This window comes from Pipistrellus hanaki (assembly GCF_964339955.1).
Source record: "Pipistrellus hanaki genome assembly, chromosome: 15".
NCBI lineage: Eukaryota > Metazoa > Chordata > Mammalia > Chiroptera > Vespertilionidae > Pipistrellus > Pipistrellus hanaki.
This window is the reverse complement of record NC_140517.1, coordinates 1,275,629-1,297,287: the sequence shown is the minus strand read 5'-3', so window position 1 is coordinate 1,297,287 and position 21,659 is coordinate 1,275,629. Positions and strand designations below refer to the sequence as shown.

Genomic DNA, 21,659 nt, shown 5'->3' with positions numbered 1-21,659 from the left:
GCACTCGCTGGCTGACTCTTCATTTTATTATTTTTATAATAAAATATTTTATTTCAGAGAGGAAGGGAGAGGGAGGGAGAGAAACATCACTGATGAGAGAATCATCGGTCGGCTGCCTCTTGTACATTCCCCACTGGGGATGGAGCCGGCAACGCGGGCCGGTGCCCTGACTGGGAATCGAACCCTGACCTCCTGGTTCCTCGGTCGATGCTCAGCCCCTGAGCCACCGGCCGGGCATTGGTTGATTCTTGTGTGTGCCCTCCCCCGGGATCGAACCCGCAGCTGGGCGGCAGGGACAACGCTCTCACCTGCTGAGCTGCCGGCCGGGGCCAGGGTTTGTGCTTAATTTGCGGAAGCTTCACCTGTTCCATCCGGCTCACGCCAGGGCGGCCACGCATTTGTCCACAGCCTCGCTTTTCATTGTGCGTCTGTGTGTGTGAGTGTGTGTGTGTGTGTGTGTGTGTGTGCGTGCGTCTCTGTGTGTGTCTCTGTGTGTGTGTGCACGTGTCTCTGTGTGTGTCTGTGTGCGTCTCTGTGAGTATGCGTGCGTTTTTCTCTGTGTGCATGTGCGTGTGCACGCCTGTGTGTGTGTGTGCATGTGTGTATGCGCCTCTGTGTGTGTCTGTGTGCGTGAGCGTGTGTGTGTGTGTGCGTCTCTGTGTGTGTGTGTGCACGTGTCTCTGTGTGTGTCTGTGTGTCTGTGTGCATCTCTGTGTGTGTGCGCGTGCGTTTCTCTCTGTGTGCATGTGCGTGTGCACGCCTGTGTGTGTGTGTGTGCACACGTCTGTGTGTGTGTGCATGTGCGTGTATGCACCTCTGTGTGCGTCCGTGTGCGTCTGTGTGTGCGTGTGCACACGTGTGTGTGTGTGTGTGTGTGTGTGTGTGTGTGGTGGGCGGCACCCCACGGCCGGGGACTCCCGAGGCCCCGCTCCTCCCGGAGTCCGGGGAGGGGACCCCCCTCCAGCCTCCGGCTTCAGCCCGCGCCCGCTGCCAGGGCAGATTCCTCACACGTCTGCCCGTCAGCACCCTCTCAGGCCGGAATGCGCCGAGCTCCGTGATGTCAGAGGCCCCGCAGAGGTGCCCTCCCGCAGAGCGGGCGGTCAGCGAGGCCTCAGAGAGCCCGCGGGTCCCGCTGCGGACGCCCGGATCGATCGCCGTGCGGGCGCGGGGCACGCGGAGCGGCCGCACATGACCCTCCGGGCGCCGCGGCCCCGGTGAGGCCGGCCCCGTGTGCGCCCCCGCCCGCCCGTCCGGCCGCGCCGGGATGTCCGGGGCCTCCCAGGAGGGAGCGGGGCCCCGGGGGCTGCTGGCGGCGGCGGCGGCGGGCAGGGCCTGCCTGTCCAGCCTGGACCGGAAGCTGAGCGCGCTGGACGAGAAGGTGGACACGCTGCTGCGCGCCCAGGAGGACGTGGCAGACAAGCTGCAGGGCGTGTGCCGCGGCCTGGACCACCTGGAGTGGGGCCTGAGCCGGCTGGAGGCCTCCCGGGGCCCGGGCCCCCCGGGGGCCGGCCCCACCCCGCCCGGGGAGCCTGCCCCGCCGGGGGATTCTGCCCCGCCCGGGGAGCCTGCCCCGCCGGGGGAGCCGGCCCCGTTGGGGGACACTGCCCCCCAGGGGGACCCTGCTCCTCCGGGGGAGCCTGCCCCGCGGGGGGACGCGCAGGCCGGCTGGCCGGAGGTCCTGGGCCTGGTGCGGGCGGTGCGGCAGGATGTGGCCCGGCATGGCGCCCGGCTGGAGGCCCTGCTCCGGGTGGTGGCGGCCGTGGACCGGGCCATCGCCCTGCTGGGCGCCCTGTTCCAGAACTCCGCGGTGCTGGACTTCGTCCTGCGAGGCAGCGCGCCCTGGAGGCGAGGCCGCCCGGCCCCCGGGCCCCCCGAGGTGGGTGACGTGTCCCCGGCCCGGCCCTGCTGGAGGGGCCGCCCAGGCGGTGGGGAGGCCGGCCAGGGGGCTGCGCATAGAGAGCCGAGTCTTTATCCCTTCTTATTATTTTTTAAATATTGTTTGTTTGTTTGTTTGTTTTTATATTTTATTGTTTTGTTTACAGAGAGGAAGGGAGAGGGATAGAGAGTCAGAGACATTGATGAGAGAGAAACACCCATCAGCTGCCTCTTGCACACCCCCCACTGGGGATGTGCCTACAACCAAGGTACATGCCCTTGACCGGATTTGAACCTGGGACCCTTCAGTCCGCAGGCCGACGCTCTACCCACTGAGCCAAACCGGTTTGGGCTAAAATCTATTTTATTGATTTCAGAGAGGAAGGGAGAGGGAGAGGGAGAGAGACACATCAATGATGAGAGAGAATCATAGACCGGCTGCCTCCTGCACGCCCCCACACTGGGGATGGAGCCCAAAACCTGGGCCTGTGCCCTGACCGGGAATCAAACCCTGACCTCCTGGTTCCTAGGCTGATGCTCACCCCTGAGCCACGCCAGCTGGCTTCTAGTCCCCCTTGTGCCTCCTGTGTGACCAGGTGATGGGGAAATGGGGAGCCGCAGCGTACAGTCATGGGCGGGTGCAGACAAGGAGGGCGAGGCAGAGCCGGTGAGCTGAGGGCCGTGGGGACGCTCAGGCTGTGAGGGAGCGGGACCGGGATGCTCGCTAGACAGGCCGTGACCTCGCTGCCCCTCGGTGTCCCCCGGGGGCGGTGTGGGGAGCGGCCCGCCCCCCCCACAGGGCGCCATCCAGAACCAGCCCCCTCCCTTCCTGTGCGCGACCTTGTGCCCCGTCCCCGAGTGGGCGCGAGTGCAGCTGCCTCCGAGGTGCTGACAGGGACCCGGGCACCCGGCCGGGCGGGCGGGCCGCAGCGCAGCCGGGGGTGCAGGGCGGCTGCTCCGGGGTTGTGCAATCCAGCCTGGGCTCATGCGAGTTTGGCTGGGGTGTGTGTGCGTGTGCTTGAGTGTGTGCATGTGTGTGCACATGTGCATCCATGCATGTTTGTGCGTGCACATGTGTGTTTGGGTGTGTGTGTGCACACGCGCGTGTGCCCATGTGCGGTGTGTCCAGGCAGCGCTCTGTTGCGGTGGGGGTCCAGCTCCCAATGAGGCGACGGGTCCTGTGCTCCATGAGCAGCCTTTTCCCTTTGATTCTCACAGACACGGCGCTCCCCCGGGAGCGGGGTGAACTGCCGAACGCAGTGGAGGCCTGTACCCGCCGCGGGCCTCGCCTGCAGCTCCCGGCGCTGAGCTCCTCTGGGCCCGGGGCTGGGTGCGCCGTCCCGCGGGCGGGGGCCGCTCCGTCCTCCCCTTCGCCTCCTCCTCGGGCTGCTGTGTCGGAGCGGGCTGCGGGGCCGTGAACCAGCCGCCCTGGCGGCATTTCTGGGCGGAGGGGGCGGGGGTGCCGGGAGGAGGGGGTGGCGGGCAGGGAGCTCCCGAGTCTCCTCTGCTCGGCTCTGACGGCGTCCTCTGTCCTGTGTGTCACACACACTCCGGGGGCCGCCTGAGGGCTGGGTGCGCTCCCGGCCGGCGGCCAGCTCCCCGCGGCCCCGCCAGGAGGCCTCCCGCCCTCCGTGCCCCGGGCCAGGCTGGTCAAGCAGGGGCAACAGCACAGGGGCAGCTGCTGAGAGCACTCGGGGGGACAGGACAGGCATGCGCTGGGAGCCGGCCCGGCCGCGGACGCCTTGTGGGCGCTGAGACGCCGAGAACGGGGCGCTGGGGCCCGAGCGGGGCGTCCGCGGGGCGCAGAGCTCATCCATGCGGTTCTCACCTGCTGTTGGTTTGTGTTTGAAACGTGTTTGTGTTGGTTTCAGAGAGGAAGGGAGAGGGAGAGGGAGACAGAAACACCAATGATGAGAGAGAACCATGAACCGGCTGCCTCCTGCACGCCCCACACAGGGATGGAGCCCACAACCCGGGCCTGAGCCCTGACCGGGAATCAGGCCGAGACCTCCGGGGTCATAGGTCGATGCTCAACCACGGCTCCATGCCGGCCGGGCTGGCTGTTAAATTTTAAACTCGGCCCTGACTCCACCCGAGTCCTCCTTGGGCCGTGTGGGATGCACCGTGGGGTCGGAGGGTGGGATTCGGGGTGAGGGGTGGGGATGTGGGGTCGGGGTTGGGCTGTGGGATTCGGGGTGGGGGGTGGGGATGTGGGGTTGGGGTTGGGGCTGTGGGATGCGGGGTGGAGGGGGGCTCAGACAGGTCCTGCTGGGCGGGCCGGCCTCGTCCCGGCGGAGCTGTCAGCGACGCAGGCCTCAGGGCGTGCTGGGCCTCTCCTTCCTTTGCACGCACCGCACAGGCGGGACCGAAAGCTGAGCGCCGGCCGAAACCAGTCTGGCTCAGCGGTAGAGCGTCGGTCTGCGGACTGGAAGGTCCCAGGTTTGATTCCGGTCAAGGGCACGTACATTGGTTGCGGGCACATCCCCGGTAGGGGGTGTGCAAGAGGCAGCTGGTCGATGTTTCTCTCTCATCGACGTTTCTAGCTCTCTATCTCTCTCCCTTCCTCTCTGTAAGAAAAATCAATAAAAAAGAAAGAAAGAAAGAAAGAAAGAAAGAAAGAAAGAAAGCTGAGCACTGAAGACAAAGCATACGTGTGCCTTGCGTGTGCGTGTGCATGTGTGTGTGTGCGCGTGCATGTGTGTGTGTGTGTGTGTGTGTGCGTGTGCGCCTGCCTGCACCAACCACAGAGGGAGAGAGAACAATCTGAGCAGCGAGGTCTGCCAAAGGACAGTCTGTCCAAGTCCCTGTCTCAGGCGGAGGGGTGGGGGTGGGGGGCACGCGGGAGGGGGGGGAGAGGGGGCAGGAGGCGCCTGCGATAAGGCCCCAGCTCCCCAGGACGGCTGGCAGGACACCTCCTGTCCCAGCGCTGGTGCTGGTGGTGACCCTGAGGACAGCAGCCAGAGGTGTTTGTTTGTTTGTTGTTTTTAATATATTTTATTGGTTTTTTTAAAGAGAGGAAGGGAGAGAGATAGTTAGAAATATCGATGAGAGAGAATCATTGATCAGCTGCCTCCTGCACACCCCCTACTGGGGATGTACCCCCAACCAAGGTACATGCCCTTGACCGGAATCGAACCCGGGACCCTTCAGTCCGCAGACTGACGCTCTGTCCACTGAGCCAAACCGGTCTCGGCAGCAGCCAGAGTTTTAAAATCAGTGTCAGAGAGGAAGGGAAAGGGAGGGAGGGAGGGAGAAACATCAATGATGAGAGAATCATGGATCGGCCGCCTCCTGCACACCCCACCCTGGGGACCGAGCCCGCACCCCGGGCCTGTGCCCTGACCGGGCATCGAACCCTGACCTCCTGGGTCCTAGGTCGATGCTGAGCCAGCCCGGGCGGGCTCATCTTTAACGGATTGCTGACCACCCTGGGGGGGCTCCTGCGGATGCTCAGAGTGGGGACGCTCGATCGCTCGCTGGCGCTGGGCTCCGGGTCCTCACGGCCCCGCCTGGGCCCGGACGGCGCTGTGTCTCAGGCCGGGCACCAGCACCGGCTCTGAGCGCCCACCCCGTGCTGGGCACCTCCCAGTGCCCCACAGACGGTCCCACCCAGCCGCCCCCAGACTGAGCCCTGAGAGAAGCTGACTTCCCCCCATTCTCCAGGGGGGAAAGCGAGGGGCAGGGAGTTAGGGATCTCAGCCGAGTGGTGAAGGGGTGCCCTGGCCGCCTGCGGAACTGGAGGGGGGCCGTGGGGTCCAGCCGCCCGGCTCCCAGGCAGGCGTAGTCACTCACTGGTCACTCACTGGCCTGCGAGCACGGGGTCAGCTGACCTAGGATCCGACTCAAACCACACCACTCGCACCGAGAGGCCCGTCCGAGTTGACAGTTGGATTTAAACTAATTTTCCATCCCCGCTCTGAGCATTTCGAGGTCCACTCTGTGTCACCCTCTGTCAGGGGCTCATGAAGAAAGGTACCTAGCCGAAGCCGGTGTGGCTCAGTGGGTAGACTGAAAGGTCCCGGGTTCGATTCCAGCCAGGGGCATGTACCTTGGTTGCGGGCACATCCCCAGCAGGGGGTGTGTAAGAAGCAGCTGACTGATGATTCTCTCTCTTCGATGTTTCTAACTCTCTATACCTGTCTCTTCCCCTCTGTAAAAAATCAACAAAATATATTTTTTTAAAAAAAGAGGAAGAAGAAGGGTACCTAGGACCCAGCCGGGTGGCTCAGTGGGTGTTGACCTATGACCCAGGAGGTCACAGTTCCGTTCTTGGTCAGAGCACAGCCCGGATTGCAAGCTCAGTCCCCGGTGGGGGGCGTGCGGGAGGCAGCTGATCACGGGTGTTTCTGTCTCTCTCTCCCTCGCCCTTCCTCTCCGAGGCCAATAACAGTAAACGTGTTTGGAAGGAGGGACCGAGGACGCCTGGAGGTCCCCCGCCCCCTGGTGGGGCTGAGCCGGCGACGTGCTCGTGGCCCAGCACGTGGCCGGTGCGAGCGTGTCCGTGCGGAGCGGTGGTGACGATGGTGTGTCCGTGTGCTTCTTTCAGGACAGAGAGCGAGAGGAGGCGGCGGGAGCCCAGCCACAGCCGGCGCTGAGCAGCCGGGGCGTGCAGGCCGAGCGCGGGGGGCCGCGGGGCGGTGAGTGCGGGGGTGCGGAGGGGTGAGAGCAGGGGTGCGGAGGGCTGAGTGAGCTCTGACGGGCTGTCTCTGCCTAATATTTACCCGGCCCCAAAGCCCAGCGACAAAACAAGGTACAAGGAGAAGCCAGGCTTGTCTGGCTCCTCCCCCCACATGTCACCGTGTCTACGAAGCTTTTATTTTTATTTTCCCCGGAGGCCTGGTCTCTAAGGCCACACTGTAAGTGGTTACACCACGCACACACATGCACAGGTACACACACACATGTTCACACACATGCACCCATACACATGCACACACACATCTTAGATGAAACAGTCACACTGTACACCCAGCCCCCCGGAGGGTCCCCCCTCGTCCCCCGCAGCTGCGCAGGCAGGTCCCTGTCTTGCTGGGGACAGACTCCCCCCCCCCCCCGTTTCCCCGCAGAGAGCCCGAAGGCTGGCCCGCCGGACCGCACAGCGGCGAGGCCGCCCCCGGCCGGCGCGTCGGGGATGGGCTCTGAGGTCCTGGCCCCGCCGGAGGCCCAGCCGGAGGCCCAGCCCGAGGCCCAGCCGGAGGCCCCGCCGGAGGCCCAGCCCGAGGCCCAGATGGAGGCCCAGCCGGAGGCCCAGATGCAGGCCCAGCCAGACGCCCGGCCCGAGGCCCAGCCCGAGGCCCAGCCAGACGCCCGGCCAGAGCCGGGAGGCGGGGTCCCCGACCCCGACCAGGCACCCGGATACCTGCCGCCCGCAGAGGCGGAAGCCACAGCTCCCGGGGCGCCTGGTGAGACCCCCGAGACCAGCCAGGAGGCGGCACCAGGCCCGGGACCAGGGCCAGCGGCCAGCGGTCCTGACGCTCTGCCCGCAGAGGAGGGTGTGACGCTGGCCTCGGGCCCGCCGGCCGGGGCCTCCGCAGCTCCCGGCCGCGAGGACACGCCTCCCAGGTGAGCGGCCGCGGGCGCGGGGGGGTGCGGAGGGTGAGCGAGCTCTGACGGGTGCGGAGGGTGAGCGAGTCCCCGGGTGGGGCTGGCTGGCAGGGCCGCTCTGTGAGGCTCGGGGCAGAGCGGCTGCCGGGCAGCGCCTCTGAGTCCCCTGTCCCCGGTGGGGTGGCCACGGGGGCAGTGACGGTGGCCTCCTCGGCTGTCTCCCCCCCCCCAGGCTCTCCGTCCACGTGCAGGAGACGGACGTGCAGGAGACGGACACGCCGGGGGAGCTGCGGGGCGTGCGAGGGGTCAGCCCCCGTGTGGCGCCCCCCGTGGAGGCCCCGGCCACTACCCAGCCTGGGGAGCCGGACCCACCTGCGCACGGGGCCCGGCCCCAGGCCCCGGGGACCGAGCCGGGGGAACCCGGCGCTGCTTGGAGCAGCGACGGGGCGGCAGAGGCCGAGGACTCGCCGGGACCCGCAGCCGGAGCCACCCTGGGACCGAGCGGGGCCGGCGGGGGCTCGGGGGCGGACAGGGGCCCGGGAGCCGGCGGCCCGGAGCCCGGGGGGGACGGCACCCCCGGGGGCCTGGGTGCAGCCGCCGCGGGGGCGCCCCAGGGAGCCACGGCCAGCGGCCTAGTTCTGGGTAAGAGGGCGGTGCCCCGGGGGCGGGTATGGAGCCTCCCCCGGCCCCCTGTCTGTCCGGGGGGGCCTGCAAGGCCGGGGGTGCTGCCTGCTGGGGTCCCGGGGGTCTTGTGGGGCCAGGGGAGCCTGGGGGGCCGGGGGTGCTGCCTGCTGGGGTCCGGGGGGTCTTGCAGGGCCGGGGGAGCCTGGGGGGCTGGGGGAGCTGCCCGCTGGGGTCCGGGGAGGGTGTGCAGCCATGAGGAGGGCCTGGGGGCTCACAGGCCGCTGTTTCCTGCACAGACGACAGCCCAGCCCCGCCGGCCCCGTTTGGGCACCGGGTGGTGAGCCTGCGGGAGGCGGCGGCCGCAGCGGGCTACGCGGTGTGCCAGCATGAGGTGCTGGGCGGGTAGGTGCTCCGGCTGATGGCGGGCGGGGAGCAGGGGGGGCTCGGGCTGGGGGAGGTGAGGTCCCCAGGGAGGGTGAGGAGCCCTGGAGAGCGGGACGGAGAGGGGAGGCAGCGGGAGGGCCGCATGGGGGTGGGGGTGGGGAGGGGAGGGGAGGGGTGCTCCCTGGGGTGCAGGGCGGCCGGGGGTGCAGGGAGGAGCAGTTCTGGTCTAGGTTTTAGGGGGCAGTGTGGAGTGGGTGGGATGACACCCACGGTCCCCTGGGTGTGTGTGGAGGGGTGGGACCGGACAGGGGGACCCCGGCGGTGAGGGGTGAGCCTCCGGGCGCTCAGCCCTGTGTGGTCCGCAGGGGCCGGTTCGGCCAGGTCCACCGGTGCACGGAGCGGGCCACGGGCCTGGCGCTGGCAGCCAAGGTCATCAAAGTGAAGAGCAGCAAGGATCGGGTGAGCGCCCGCCCGCCCGCCGAGCGGCTCCGGCCCCGGCTCAGGGCTCAGCCCGGGGCCCCGGCCGCCCAGCCCCCCCGCTGAGTGGGACCTCGCCTTTCCTGCCTCCTTCCCCTCGTCCCCCCACCCCGGCTCCCAATATACTCTTACTGATGTCAGAGAGAGGGAGAGGGAGAGAGAGAGAGGAACATCCGTGAGGAGAGAGAATCCTGGACCGGCTGCCTCCCGCACGCCCCACACGGGGATGGAGCCCACACTGGGGCCTGGGCCCTGACCGAGTGGAACCGTGACCTCCTGGTTCAAGGCTGCCGCTCACCCCCGCGCCCTGTGGCTGGGCCGCCTCTTTTCCGTGCCCCCCGCACCCAGTCAGGGCTCCCCTGCACGCTGGGCGGCGGGGCCCCCCGGGCGTCTGGCTTCCTCCCGGGCTCCGGGCGCCCCGTCTGAGATGGGGGTCTGACAGAGGCCCCCTCTGAGCACCCGCTGGGTGGTGCGTGGAGGCGGCCTGCTGTGAGGGCAGGAAACGGGGGGGGGGCACTCGTGTGCCCGTGTGTGCGCCCGGGAGGGGCCGCCGGCCCCGCCTCCTGACCTGTTTTGGGGACTCCCCCCCCCAAAGGAGGACGTGAAGAACGAGGTGGCCATCATGAACCAGCTGAGCCACGCGAACCTGATCCAGCTGTACGACGCCTTCGAGGGCAGGCACAGCTGCACACTGGTCATGGAGTGGTGAGTGCGCGGCCCCGGGCTGGAGCAGGGCGGCTGGGCGGCGCTGCCCCCGTCCCTCCACCCCTGCCCCCACCCCCGGCCTGGGACCCCGGACACCCCGGGCAGCGGCTGTGAGCCTGACCCCACCTGCGGTGCGTGGCGGTGTGGCCGGGCGGGTGTTAGGAATGTGGGTTTGGTTGGTAGCGGCTGGAAATTGGGACATTTCGCTGAAACCGGTGTGGCTCAGTGGTAGAGTGTCGGTCTGCGGACTGAAAGGTCCCAGGTTCGATTCCGGTCAGGGACATGTACGTTGGTTGCTGGCACATCCCCCGTAGGGGGTGTGCAAGAGACAGCTGGTCGGTGTTTCTCTCTCATCGGTGTTTCTAGCTCTCTATCTCTCTCCCTTCCTCTCTGTAAAAAATCAATTAAAAATATATTTTTTTAAAAAAAGGAAATTGGGACATTTCACACTAAAACCTAGGTATACTGCTTTTCTTTTAAAAATTGATTTTGGGCTCTAACTGGTGCGGCTCAGTGGATAGAGCGTCAGTCTGCGGACTGAGAGGTCCCAGGTTCGATTCCGGTCAAGGGCATGTGCCTGGGTCGTGGGCACATCCCCATTAGGGGGTGTGCAGGAGGCAGCTGATTGATGTTCCTAACTATTCCCTCTCTCTTCCTCTCTGTAAAAAAATCAATAAAATATAAAATAAAATAAATTGACTTTGGAGAGAGAGGGAGGAAAAGAGAGGGAGAGGAACATGGACGTGAGAGACATCGATCAGCTGCCTCCTTCACACTCCTCACTGGGGATGGAGCCCGCAACCCGAGCAGGTGCCCTCACCGGGAATCGAACCGGCGACCTTTGGTGCAGGGGACAGCGCCCTGGCCAGGGCTCCAGCTGTTCTTGCAGACCCAGTGCCGCTGGGCCTGTACCCCCAGCCGGAAAGGGGGCTGGTTTGTCCGTTCGGGGTTCTCGCCTGGAGGCTCTCCTGCGCCCCTGTAGGCAGATGAGTTCAGGGCCCTGGCCTGTGGCATCAGTAATGGTCGCCGCTACTGTGAGCCTGACTGTCCGCACGGAGGAAACCCGCTCCCCGTGGCCGCCACTTCCTTTTGCACCTGCACCGGGCTGGGCGGGGCCGGAGCACAGGCACCCTCGGGCTCCCCCGGCCGGTGCTGAGGGCCGGGGGGTCTCCAGAGCCTCGCTCAGCCCGGCGCCTGCCTCCCGCTTTGCCTGGCAGCGTGGACGGGGGAGAACTCTTCGACCGGATCACGGACGAGAAGTACCACCTGACGGAGCTGGACGTGATCTTGTTCACCAAGCAGATCTGCGAGGGCGTGCACTACCTCCACCAGCACTACATCCTGCACCTGGACCTCAAGGTCAGGTTCCACCTGGGCGTGGCGGGCGGCCCAGGTTCCACGCCTCTGCTCCCTGGGCTCTGAGAGCTTTCACCTGGATTTCATCCCTGGCTTCTTGCCACTCCTAGTTGTATCATCCATCATCTATCCATCCATCATCCATAATCCATCATCTATCCATCCATCCATCCTTCATCCATCATCCATCCATCCATCGTCCATTCATCCATCTTCCATCATCCATCCATCCATCGTCCATCCATCCATCTTCCATCATCCATCCATCCATCTCTCCATCTTTCATCCTCCTCCATCCTTCCATCATCCTCCATCCATCCATCATCCATCATCCATCATCCATCCATCCACCATCCATCATCCATCATCCACCCATCACCCTCCCTCCCTCCCTCCCTTCCCTGTAGGCTGTCCCGGGCCATTCATTCCCCGGGAGGCTGGGAGGCTGAGGCCTGACAGCAAGTGAGGGGGCTGCCGACCTTCCAGCTGGTGCCTGCCCTCAGCAGACTCCCTTTCTCTGCAGCCGGAGAACATCCTGTGTGTCAACCAGACAGGACACCAGATAAAGATCATTGACTTCGGGCTGGCCAGAAGGTGAGGGCGTGTGGGCACTTAGCACCCGCTGGGCTCTTTCTGGCCCTCTTGGGCACGGGTACCCACAACTCAGCTGATTTTTAATTTTTAATTTTTTAAATGGATACTTTACTTTTTAGAGCAGTTTTAGCATCACAGAAAGATTGAGGGGCAGAAACAGGTTTCCAGACCCCCTGCCCCACACATGCACAGCCCTCCCCCACCCCCACCCCGTCACCAACACGATGAACCCACACGACAGTCACCCGGCCCAGCCACAGTGCACCCAGCACGGAGCCAGCCCCCACACAGCCCCACCCAGCCCCCACCCAGCCCCACCCAGCCCCCACCCAGCCCGCTGCCAGCTGAATCACCTTCTCTCCTCCCGCCGGGCGAAGGCCTGTTGGGGGGCTTGGGGGGGCTCTGTGGCTTCTGGTTCTCCCTGGGGACCCAGGAAAGCCTGAGGCTGGGGCCTGGGGAGTGAGGGTTCCCTAGGAAACCCCGTGTGTGTGGGGGGGCATGTGGGGTCCGACATTGCCTGGCCCGCACCTGGGCCCGTCCCAGCCTCCGCGTCCCCCTGGGCCGGTCCCAGTCTCTGCGTCTCCCTGGGCCCGGCCCAGCCTCCACGTCCCCCTGGGCCCGGCCCAGTCCAGCCTCCGCGTCCCCCTGGGCCCGGCCCAGTCTCTGCGTCTCCCTGGGCCCGGCCCAGCCTCCGCGTCTCCCTGGGCCAGTCCCAGCCTCCGCGTCTCCCTGGGCCGGTCCCAGCCTCCGCGTCCCCCTGGGCCCAGTCCCAGCCTCCACGTCTCCCTGGGCCCAGTCCCAGCCTCCGCGTCTCCCTGGGCCGGTCCCAGCCTCCCCGTCTCCCTGGGCCCGGCCCAGCCTCCGCGTCCCCCTGGGCCCGGCCCAGCCTCCGCGTCCCCCTGGGCCCGGCCCAGCCTCCGCGTCCTCCTGGGCCCGGCCCAGCCTCTGCGTCCCCCTGGGCCGGTCCCAGCCTCCACGTCTCCCTGGGCCGCCCCCCCTCCCAGGTACAAGCCGCGGGAGAAGCTGAGGGTGAACTTCGGCACGCCCGAGTTCCTGGCGCCTGAGGTCGTCAACTACGAGTTCGTCTCGTTCCCCACGGACATGTGGAGCGTGGGCGTCATCACCTACATGCTGTGAGTGTGTGTGTGCGGGGTGGGGGGCAGACCTCGAGGACCATCTGTCCCGTGGCCTCCGTGGCCTCCGTGGCCTCCGTGGACCACATGCTGTGAGTGCGGGGGGGGGGAGGACCTGGCAGGACTGTCCGCCCCGTGGCCGCGTGGCCGCTGCAGTGGCCTCTGGACCACATGCTGTGAGTGCGGGGGGGGAGGACCTGGCAGGACTGTCCGCCCCGTGGCCGCGTGGCCGCTGCAGTGGCCTCTGGACCACATGCTGTGAGTGGACGGGGGGCGGGCCTTGCAGGACCATCTGTCCCGTGGCTGCGTGGCCACCGTGGCCTCCGTGGACCACGGTCCCTCCCCCCGCAGGCTCAGCGGCCTGTCCCCGTTCCTCGGGGAGACGGACACCGAGACCATGAACTTCATCGTGAACTGCTGCTGGGACTTCGAGGCGGAGTCCTTCGAGGGGCTGTCGGAGGACGCCAAGGACTTCGTGTCCCAGCTGCTGGTCAAGGAGAAGAGGTGTGTGGTGGCCCGGGGCGCATGTGCGTGAGGCCTCCTGACGGACAGCACCCGCTGACCGCTGACAGCTGGCCACTGACTTCTGACCGCCGGCCGCTGTTTGCTCCCAGCTGCAGGATGAGCGCCACCCAGTGCCTGAAGCATGCGTGGCTGAGCGACCTGCCCGCCAAGGCGTCCCGGGCCCAGCTGCGCCTCCGGTCCCAGCTCCTGCTGCAGAAGTACCTGGCTCAGCGCAAGTGGAAGGTGCGGTTCCCCGCCTCTTTTTAAACATTATTTCATTATTTTATTACTTAAATATATCTTACTGATTTTCTTACAGAGAGGAAAGGGTAGGGGTAGAGAGCCAGAAACATAGATGAGAAACATCGACCAGCTGCCTCCTGCACGCCCCCCACTGGGGATGTGCCCGCAAGCAAGGTACATGCCCTTGACCGGAATCGAACCCGGGACCCTGATTCTCATCATTCATGTTTCTACCTCTCTTTCCCCGTCCCTTCCTCTCTGAAATCAATAAAAATATCTTAAAAAAAAAACAAACAAATAAGCAAAGACAGAGAAAGCGTGTCAGCCCGGGAAGGAGCGAGCAGGCCTGGCCTCACCCCAAGGCGAAAGGGCCTGTTGGCTTCCCAGCCGGCTCGGTTTCATGGCCCCCGTGGGCTCCGCGCTGGGGACAGCACGTGGTCCCACTTCCCCTGCTCCAGTTGGCCCCGAGAGTCACGTGACCGTCCTATGTCAGCTAGAATCCTGTTTTAGGCCAGCGGCCGGCAAACTCATTAGTCCTCAGAGCCAAATACCGACAGCACAACGACTGAAATGTCCTTGGAGAGCCGCATTTTTTAAACTTCAACCTCTTCTAGCGCCACTTCTCTAGAGAGCCACATGTGGCTCTCGAGCCGCAGTTTGCCGACCATGGTTTTCGGTGATCAGTTTAAAGAGCCTCACTTGTCCTTTCGTTGTTTAAGAAAAACAGCGAGCCTAAAGATACGCTTCTCTCCTCTCTCCTCTCTCTCCTCGTCTCCAGAAACACTTCCACGTGGTGACGGCGGCCAACAGGCTCAGGAAGTTCCCCACCTGCCCCTGATCCCGGCCCAGACGCCCTGCCCCTGACCCCGGCCCGGACGCCCTGCCCCTGATCCCGGCCCGGACACCCTACCCCTGGGCCCGGCCCGGACGCCCTGCCCCTGATCCCGGCCCGGACGCCCTGCCCCTGATCTCGGCCGGACACCCTGTCCCTGGGCCTGGCCCGGACGCCCTGCCCCTGACCCCGGCCCGGACGCCCTGCCCCTGATCCCGGCCCGGACGCCCTGCCCCTGACCCTGGCCCGGACGCCCTGCCCCTGATCCAGGCCTGGGCGCCCTGCCCCTGGGCCCGGCCTGGGCGCCCTGCCCGACCCCGGCCCGGACGCCCTGCCCCTGGGCCCGGCCTGACGGAGGCTTGTGGCCGTGACGGAGCCCTTGGCTGTGAGATACCCGGCCTCTGGCTCGGACGGACGCCGAGAACTGTGCCAGGCGGCTCTGGCAGCCCTTCCCGTGGGCAGGACTGTGGCCGTCGTCGGAGCGGCTGGTGTGAAGGCTGTGTCTGCCCGACAGGTGCACCTGCGTCGGGGCGCGTGTGGCATGCCATCCGTGGTAGGAGGGCGGCGTGCACAGAGGGGGGAGGAGGGGGGACGGACTGTGGAGCACGGCCGGATTCCGGGACTCGGACCCGCGCAGCGGCCGGCGGTCGGCGGTCTCCCTCGGCCCCGGAAGGCCTGCCGCTCCGGTTCCCCGGGCTGGGCCACGTTGTACTGACCGTCCGGCCCGCGCTGTGTGCAGCCACGTCGGATCCTCTAACAGCCGAAACTGGTGTGGCTCAGTGGATAGAGCGTCAGCCTTCGGACTGAGGGGTCTTGGGTTTGATTCTGGTCAGGGGCATGTACCTTGGTTGCTTGCACATCCCCAGTAGGGGGCGTGCAGGAGGCAGCTGATTGATGTTTCTCTCTCATCAATGTTTCTAACTCTCTATCCCTCTCCCTTCCTCTCTGTATAAAATCAATAAAATATATTTAAAAAAATGGCGGATCTGCTGAGTGAATTTGATTGGTGCGGCGCGGGGGCCGCGGGGCGGGTGATGCTGCAGGTGAGGGACTTCGGGAAAAGGTGTGTCGGTAACAGGCAGGTTCTGAGTTGCGTCGGGGTGACCAGTTCATGGGTGCTTGTCACTGTCCTCTTCACTGCTTAGATCTTTGAAAACTGTCATGACCGAGTTTTAGAAAATCAGTTAAACCGGGAGGAGCTGTGAGAGCTGAGCTTCCGAAAGGCTTTAACACAGAAGTGGGCAGACGGAGTGCGTGTACGCTTCCCGCCCGGAGCGGGAGGGAGAGGTCGCAGCAGGAAGAATTCCTGCCTAGGAGGGCACCTGGACAAGGTGCAAATTTAAGACAGAACCACGTACCTCCTGGAATCCACATAATCAAAATGATTACCACCACGTGCTAAAGATTTACTGATTTCAGAGAAGGGAGAGAAACATCAATGAAGAGAATCATTTATCCGCCCTGGCCCGTTTGGCTCAGTGGATAGTGCGTCCACCTGTGGACTGAAGGGTCTTGGTTTGATATCGGTCAAGGGCACATGCTTGGGTTTCAGGCTCAATCTCCATCAGGGGGTGTGCAGGAGGCAGCCGATCCATGATTCTCATTACTGATGTTTTTATATCTCTCGCTCCCTTCCTCTCTGAGATCAATAATAAATATATTTTAAAAAGACATTTATTGGCTGCCTCCTGTACTGGGCATCAAACCCACAACCTGAGGATGGGCCCTGACCGGGAATTGAACCATGACCTCCTGGTTCATTGTTCGCCGCTCAATCACCGAGCCCCGCCAGGTCTTAATTTTAGTTAAAATCGTGTTTGGTGTGATCACTGAGCCACGGCAACCAGCCTCCCCTCAGAAAGGCCTTTCCCCTGTGGTCTGGAGAAAGGGTGTCTAATAGACCACGCTGTTCAGTGTGTGAGGACAGGAAGTGAACCTGGCCCGTTGGCTCTCTCAGGGAGGGGGCTGTGGACTGCGCTAGGGGAGCGGTGCTCCTCTACATTGTAACGTGTCCTCACTCCGCCCTCAGCAGCCGTGCTGGGTGCTTCAGCTCCTCCGTGAGCAGACCGTCTGCTCCCGGCTTCACGGGGCAGAGTGAGCGCCGGGTGCAGTCCAGGCGGCCTGATGCGGAGTCGGCTCAGCACCCGCCTCCCCGGCTGCTTTCCTGCTAGTGGACAGCAAGGGCCCCTCATGATGAAGGCAGCGTGAACCCACATAAAAGCGGTATTTATTAACTTGGCTGTACATAGATTGATTTAATCAATCCAAGAAACAAGACAAAAACTGAAGTGAGACCTGTAACCATCGGCCTGAGTGTTACAGGCCGGAGGAGACAGAGAGCAGCGGCTCCGTTCCCTGCACTGGGGAGCCGGGCCGTGCCAGCGGGGCCGTGGCTGATCCGGTGCGCGTGCCGCCCACGCCAGGGGCGGCCTCCGCCCAGGCTGGGGCCGCGCTGCTGAGGCGGGTCGGAGGGTCCTTGCCATAAAAGCCAACAGCACGCGGCACTCACTGCGCCGCAGCCGCCTGTGCTCTGGCAGCATTTTCCAGAATCTTCCTTTTCCACTCCTCGTAATCCAGCGCCGGGTCTTCACTGCTCGGCGGTTTGGGTGGGCCCTCTTCCACCTCCTCTGTTTCTGCGAGAGGAAGTCACCAACGTGTGTCAGCTCAGTGTACAAATGCCCTGAGAGAGAAGCCTCTTTCACGTGCCCCCTGACTGTTAGGGTCACAGGGAACGGGACCCTCACTGGCACGTGACGCTGACTGGAATGCAAACGGAGGCAGCGCTCACACACCTAATTCCTACGCTGACAGCAGGGGCACTCGCCTCGCACGCCCGTGCCTCCAGCACCGAAGCCGCCGCCTTCACCCGCACGGCTCTGCCAGGGAGCGGGGCCATACGGACGACCTCCATCGCCCTGAAGTGGAGGCGCTCAGACACGAAGGACGTCCCTAAACCGCAGCCAGGCGGCGGCAAGGCCGGGCCGGGGGCCACGCACGGGCAGCAGCTGTGCCTCGGACCCGGTGCCCGTTAGGGCGGGAACAGCAGCGGGCGCGGCGCTCGCTGCAGCAGACCAGTCCGTGGAGTCAGCGCGCCTTACCCGCTCCCGGAGCCTCGTCCGCGGCCTTCTGTTTCTTCCAGGGCGGGGACCCGGCATCTCGAGGCTCTCCTTCAGAAACCAGAAGTGTCATCGGGTTAATTTTCTTCTGTGCTCAGCGTTAGTATTTGGGCACATTAAAACCAATTTTTTTTTTTACATGTTTTTATTGATTTCAGAGAGGAAGGAAGTGGGAGAGATAGAAGCATCAATGGTGAGAGAGAATCATGGATCGGCTGCCTCCTCACTGGGGAATGCAGCTTGCAAACCTGGCATGTGCCCTGACTGGGAATTGAACCTGAGACCTCCTGCTTCAAAGGTCGATGCTCAACCACTGAGCAACACTGGCCAGGTCTGGGCACTTTTTGAGGGACAAATAAAAACCAGATTCCTCGGCTGGTCAGCGCCCAGGAGCAGGGAGCAGGCAGCGAGCTCGCCCTGGTCTCTTCTCGTCAGACCCGCGAGCCCTGCTCTGCGGCTCAAGCGGCGAGGCCGCCGCCAACAGGAAGCCCGCGCAGAGCCACTTCCCGGTGGGCTCAGAGCCACGGGCTTTTAAACACTCCTGAAGCCACTTTAGTGAACGACAGAATAAGACAGCTTCCTCGCGGAAACGTATCAGGTGCCGTCAACACAGAATTCAGAAGCAGTTGCTCCGCAAGTCTGAAAATCCTGGCCTTCGACTGGCAGGTTTACGTTTTCACGGGACACGCTCTGAGCCCCGGAACTGGTACTCACGGTCCAGCTGCCGCCCGACCTTCTCCAGCTGCTTACACAGCCGGTCAAAGATGGCCTTCTTCACGCCCGACGTGGCTGCCATCTTGTTCTTATCCACCTTCAGCTTTAAAATCCTACAAAGGAATTCGGTAAATTATTGTTCTGCAGAACCACAGTTGTTTGGTTTAAGACATTTTAAATGACAAATATATATTTTTTTATTGATTTCTCTGACTGGGAATGGAACCGTGACCTCCCGGTTCGTAGGTTAAACCCGAGCCCCACTCACTTGCAGGCCGTGAGCAGCGCGGCGGCGGTGAACAGCGGCCTGGACAGGTCGAGGTCCGCCTGCTGCGTCTGTGGAAGGCTGGCCTCGTAGCTGAGGGAGGAAGAGCAGCGTGTGCAGGATCCCCGTTAGGAACAGTATTGCCCGTCAGACGTAAAGGCCATTTAAATGTGTGCGCCACGCTCTCTGCCACCTGAGCATCCACCGAGAGGCTGGTGGACAGAACCCTGGTCACTCACGCTGCCTGAAGGACCGGCATCAGCCCCAGGCCCGGGCCTCACACTCGTACCTCTGCAGCGTTTGCGCGGCCAGGGCCACGGCCTCCGTGCAGCCGAACTGGACGGCCAGGTCCTGTATCCCCACACTCGAGTTCAGGCCCAGCAGACACTCGAACGACCTGAGATGGCTCTGGTACGCCTTCTTGTTCACGCCGGCCAGTTTGGCGACGTAAGCCTGCGAAAGGGCAGCACGCACAGACCTAAGTCCTGCACACGAGGGGCTGTGCCAGGAGAGCTGAGCGGGGTGCCTCCCCCCTTAGAGAGGAGCCGGGGACCCGCACACAGTACGGCTAGTGGCAGGGACAGAGAGGTGCAGGTACCGCCGTCCCTTTTTCAACAAAGCTGCTCGTGTGCAAGTCACCGGGACCAGGAGGTGTCTCTCCAAGTTAATCCTTCCAAACATCGGGACTTTTTTAAAACGCCGTGGGACATGGGACAAATTGTTAAAAATCGGGACTGTCCCGCCAAAAGCTGGATGTCTGGTCACCTTATCTTACCCCCACTTCATGGGTGAGGAGACCGGAGGCTCCCGGAGCTAGAACCAGGTGGGGCCGAGATCTGGTCTCAGCCCGGCTCCCCGATTCGCGGCCTGTGCCCCGACCGACCACTGTGGTCCCGGAGGAAGGACACACCGGGGCCCAAGGAAGGAGCTCGGAGAGGACGCTGGCCGCAGCGGGGAGGGGCCTCGCGTGGAGGAAGGCGGGCCGGGGAATCAGGCAATAGAGAACGTTGCAAAAAGATCCCCCCCTCCAGCTTGATAAAACGGTTTTAAAGTCCATCTCGAACAGCCAGGAAAACCTCACACACGGGAGCTCTGATGGGCCCCCCCAGAAGGGGAGATGAGGACAGTTCGGCCTCAGCCCCGCTTACCCTGTCCAAGGGGCAGCTCCGGCAGGCGGCCGCCAGGTCCAGGCACATGACGGCGCTGCTGGTCTCGGAGGTGCGCGCAGACAGGCCGCCGCACCTCACCCGGGACAGCCGCAGGTACTCCTCCGCCTTCCTGGGGACAGAGACAAACCTGAGGCTCCCTCCGGCGTCCGTCCCACCCGCGGACAACGCGGGCCGCCGGCGGGCCTGGGCCTGGGCCTGGGCCTGGGCCCGTGGCCAGCAAACCGTGGGCTCGAGAGCCACCTGCGGCTCTCTGGCCCCTGGAGTGCGGCTCTTCCCCAAAACACCACGGCCTGGGCGAGTCTGTGTTGAAGAAGTGGCGTTAGAAGTTTAGGTTTAAAAAATGTGTCTCTCTCTCTTGCCGAGACCAGTTTGGCGCAGTGGATGGAGCATCAGCCTGCTGACTAAAGGGTCCCGGGTTTGATTCTGGTCAGGGGCGTGTACCGTGGTTGCAGCCACATCCCCAGTAAGGTGTCTAACTCTCTATCCTTCTCCCTTCTTCTCTGTAAAACAATCAATAAAAGATATATTTTTTAAAAAATGTGGCTCTCCAAAGAAATGTCAATCGTTGTCTGTTGACGTTTGGCTCTGTGGACGGATGAGTTTGCCGACCACTGCTGCGTGGGGCCCGGACGGCCATCCCTGGGGGCGGCCACGGAGCTCCGGCTTGATGTCACCGTGCACAGCACCGCCTGCAGGCAAAAGCCAGCCCTCCGACCCCTCCGACCCGGCCCTCTGTCTCCCTTACATCCGGAACCAGCATGCAGCGCCCGGCAGGCCGGCCCGCGGCTCCGTGCGGACCCCTCCCTCCCTCCAGCCCTGGGCTCCCAGGCCCGAACACCCGGGGCAGAGAGGCTGGGTCCGCTCCCAGCGGCGCTGACGGGGGGCCTGGGTGGCCCACAACCTGCTTTTCTGTCCAGGCGCCGCCACCGGGAGGCGCTGAGTGGATGGCACCCAGGTCCAGGGGCTCCTTCTGCCCCGCCCCGCCCGTCCGGGTCCGCGGTGCACAGTGCAGGGTGCAGCCGCAGCCGCTGGCCCGCCAACCCGGCCCTGTCGGCCCCCCAGCCTCCGGCACGGCCGTGGCTCCGCTCCGGCCCCTCCTGCCATCCGGGCCTCGGCGCAGGGACCCCTCCCCCGGCCCCGGGCCGGCGGCGCCCCGCTCTGTTTCGCACGTAGCTCCTGCCGGTGCCCCTTCGGTCCGCTCCGCCGCTGCAGACAGACCCCAAGAACCGACGTTCGCCGAAACCGGTTTGGCTCAATGGCTAGAGCGTCGGCTTGGGGACTGAAAGGTCCCGGGTTCGATTCCGGTCAAGGGCATGGACCTTGGTTGCGGGCACATCCCCAGTAGGGGGTGTGCAAGAGGCAGCTGATTGATGATTCTCTCATCGATGTTTCTAACTATCTCTCTCCCTTCCTCTCTGTACAAAATCAATAAAATATATTTAAAAAAAAAAAAAAAAAGAACCGACGTTCTCCGCCTCTCGCTCTCCCTGCCCGCACCCGCCCGGGGGAGCCAGTAGCTCGGGGGCGGGGTGGGGTCCATGGGGGGGGTGGTCCATAGCGGGACGGCTGCCGGCCTCGGTCCCGCGGGGAAGGGGCGCGGCCCGCCTGGGGAGGACCCGCCTGCGCGGCCGGACTCACCTCAGCACGTCGGGCTCGGAGACGCCCAGGCGCCGCGCTAACCGGGGGATCAGCCCCGACTCCATGGCGCCGACCGGGGGACCCGCGCGCCGCTCCGAGGAGACGAAACCCGCGCGCGGACACCGCGCCTGCCAGTGGCGGCCAGGCCCCGCCCTCCTGCTGCGCCCGGATTGGCTGGGACGGACCGTGAGGCAGCACCCGCCCACCAATCGTGGCCCTCCTTATGCGCATGCGCACGCCGATTGCACGGACCGACGTTGACGAGCGGCTCCCGCTCTTTCCATTCCTCCGTTCCTCACGGGCTCCATTCCTCACAGACTCCATTCCTCACGGACTCCAGGAACGCTCCCTTCCCCTCTGGCTTTCTCCTTCCTGGCTCCGAGCGAGTCCCCGCCCCTCCGCCCCGCCCTCTCCCACACCGTGAACAGACTGGCTGTCACCTCGGTCTGTCAACCCAGTGCGCTGGGGCAAGAGCCAATCAATACG

The 21,659-nt window shown here is 64.4% G+C and overlaps 2 protein-coding genes across 3 annotated transcripts; one reads left to right on the top strand and one right to left on the bottom strand.

The window, feature by feature from the left end:
- Positions 1 to 867: 867 nt before the first annotated feature.
- Positions 868 to 15,236, top strand: MYLK3 (myosin light chain kinase 3). Its single transcript, XM_084905479.1, has 13 exons — positions 868 to 1,876; positions 6,422 to 6,512; positions 6,942 to 7,437; positions 7,652 to 8,061; positions 8,340 to 8,445; positions 8,793 to 8,886; positions 9,500 to 9,609; positions 10,827 to 10,968; positions 11,489 to 11,559; positions 12,564 to 12,692; positions 13,044 to 13,196; positions 13,307 to 13,439; positions 14,218 to 15,236. The coding sequence occupies exons 1-13, from the start codon at positions 1,265 to 1,267 to the stop codon at positions 14,275 to 14,277; spliced, it is 2,607 nt and encodes an 868-aa protein (XP_084761605.1). The 5' UTR covers positions 868 to 1,264; the 3' UTR covers positions 14,278 to 15,236.
- Positions 15,237 to 16,480: 1,244 nt separating this feature from the next.
- Positions 16,481 to 21,633, bottom strand: ORC6 (origin recognition complex subunit 6). 2 transcript variants are annotated; one of them, XM_084905525.1, is made up of 7 exons: positions 21,174 to 21,633; positions 19,515 to 19,644; positions 18,656 to 18,819; positions 18,370 to 18,459; positions 18,102 to 18,214; positions 17,370 to 17,438; positions 16,481 to 16,904 (listed from the first exon to the last, which is right to left on the bottom strand). In XM_084905525.1, the coding sequence occupies exons 1-7, from the start codon at positions 21,236 to 21,238 to the stop codon at positions 16,777 to 16,779; spliced, it is 759 nt and encodes a 252-aa protein (XP_084761651.1). In that variant the 5' UTR covers positions 21,239 to 21,633; the 3' UTR covers positions 16,481 to 16,776. The 2 variants fall into 2 exon arrangements, with proteins under 2 accessions (XP_084761651.1, XP_084761652.1); XM_084905526.1 differs by lacking the exon at positions 17,370 to 17,438.
- Between the last annotated feature and the right edge of the window lie 26 nt (positions 21,634 to 21,659).

Excerpts from the sequence above, each read along its gene's own strand:
- MYLK3 (XM_084905479.1), top strand. The coding sequence starts at position 1,265 with ATGTCCGGGGCCTCCCAGGAGGGAGCGGGGCCCCGGGGGCTGCTGGCG. Across the intron at positions 8,887-9,499 it reads TGAAGAGCAGCAAGGATCGG|GAGGACGTGAAGAACGAGGT; the intron begins GTGAGCGCCCGC and ends CCCCCCCCAAAG. Across the intron at positions 11,560-12,563 it reads GACTTCGGGCTGGCCAGAAG|GTACAAGCCGCGGGAGAAGC; the intron begins GTGAGGGCGTGT and ends CCCCCCTCCCAG.
- ORC6 (XM_084905525.1), bottom strand. The coding sequence starts at position 21,238 with ATGGAGTCGGGGCTGATCCCCCGGTTAGCGCGGCGCCTGGGCGTCTCC. Across the intron at positions 19,645-21,173 it reads TCCGAGCCCGACGTGCTGAG|GAAGGCGGAGGAGTACCTGC; the intron begins GTGAGTCCGGCC and ends CTCTGTCCCCAG. Across the intron at positions 18,460-18,655 it reads GCCGCGCAAACGCTGCAGAG|CTACGAGGCCAGCCTTCCAC; the intron begins GTACGAGTGTGA and ends TTCCTCCCTCAG.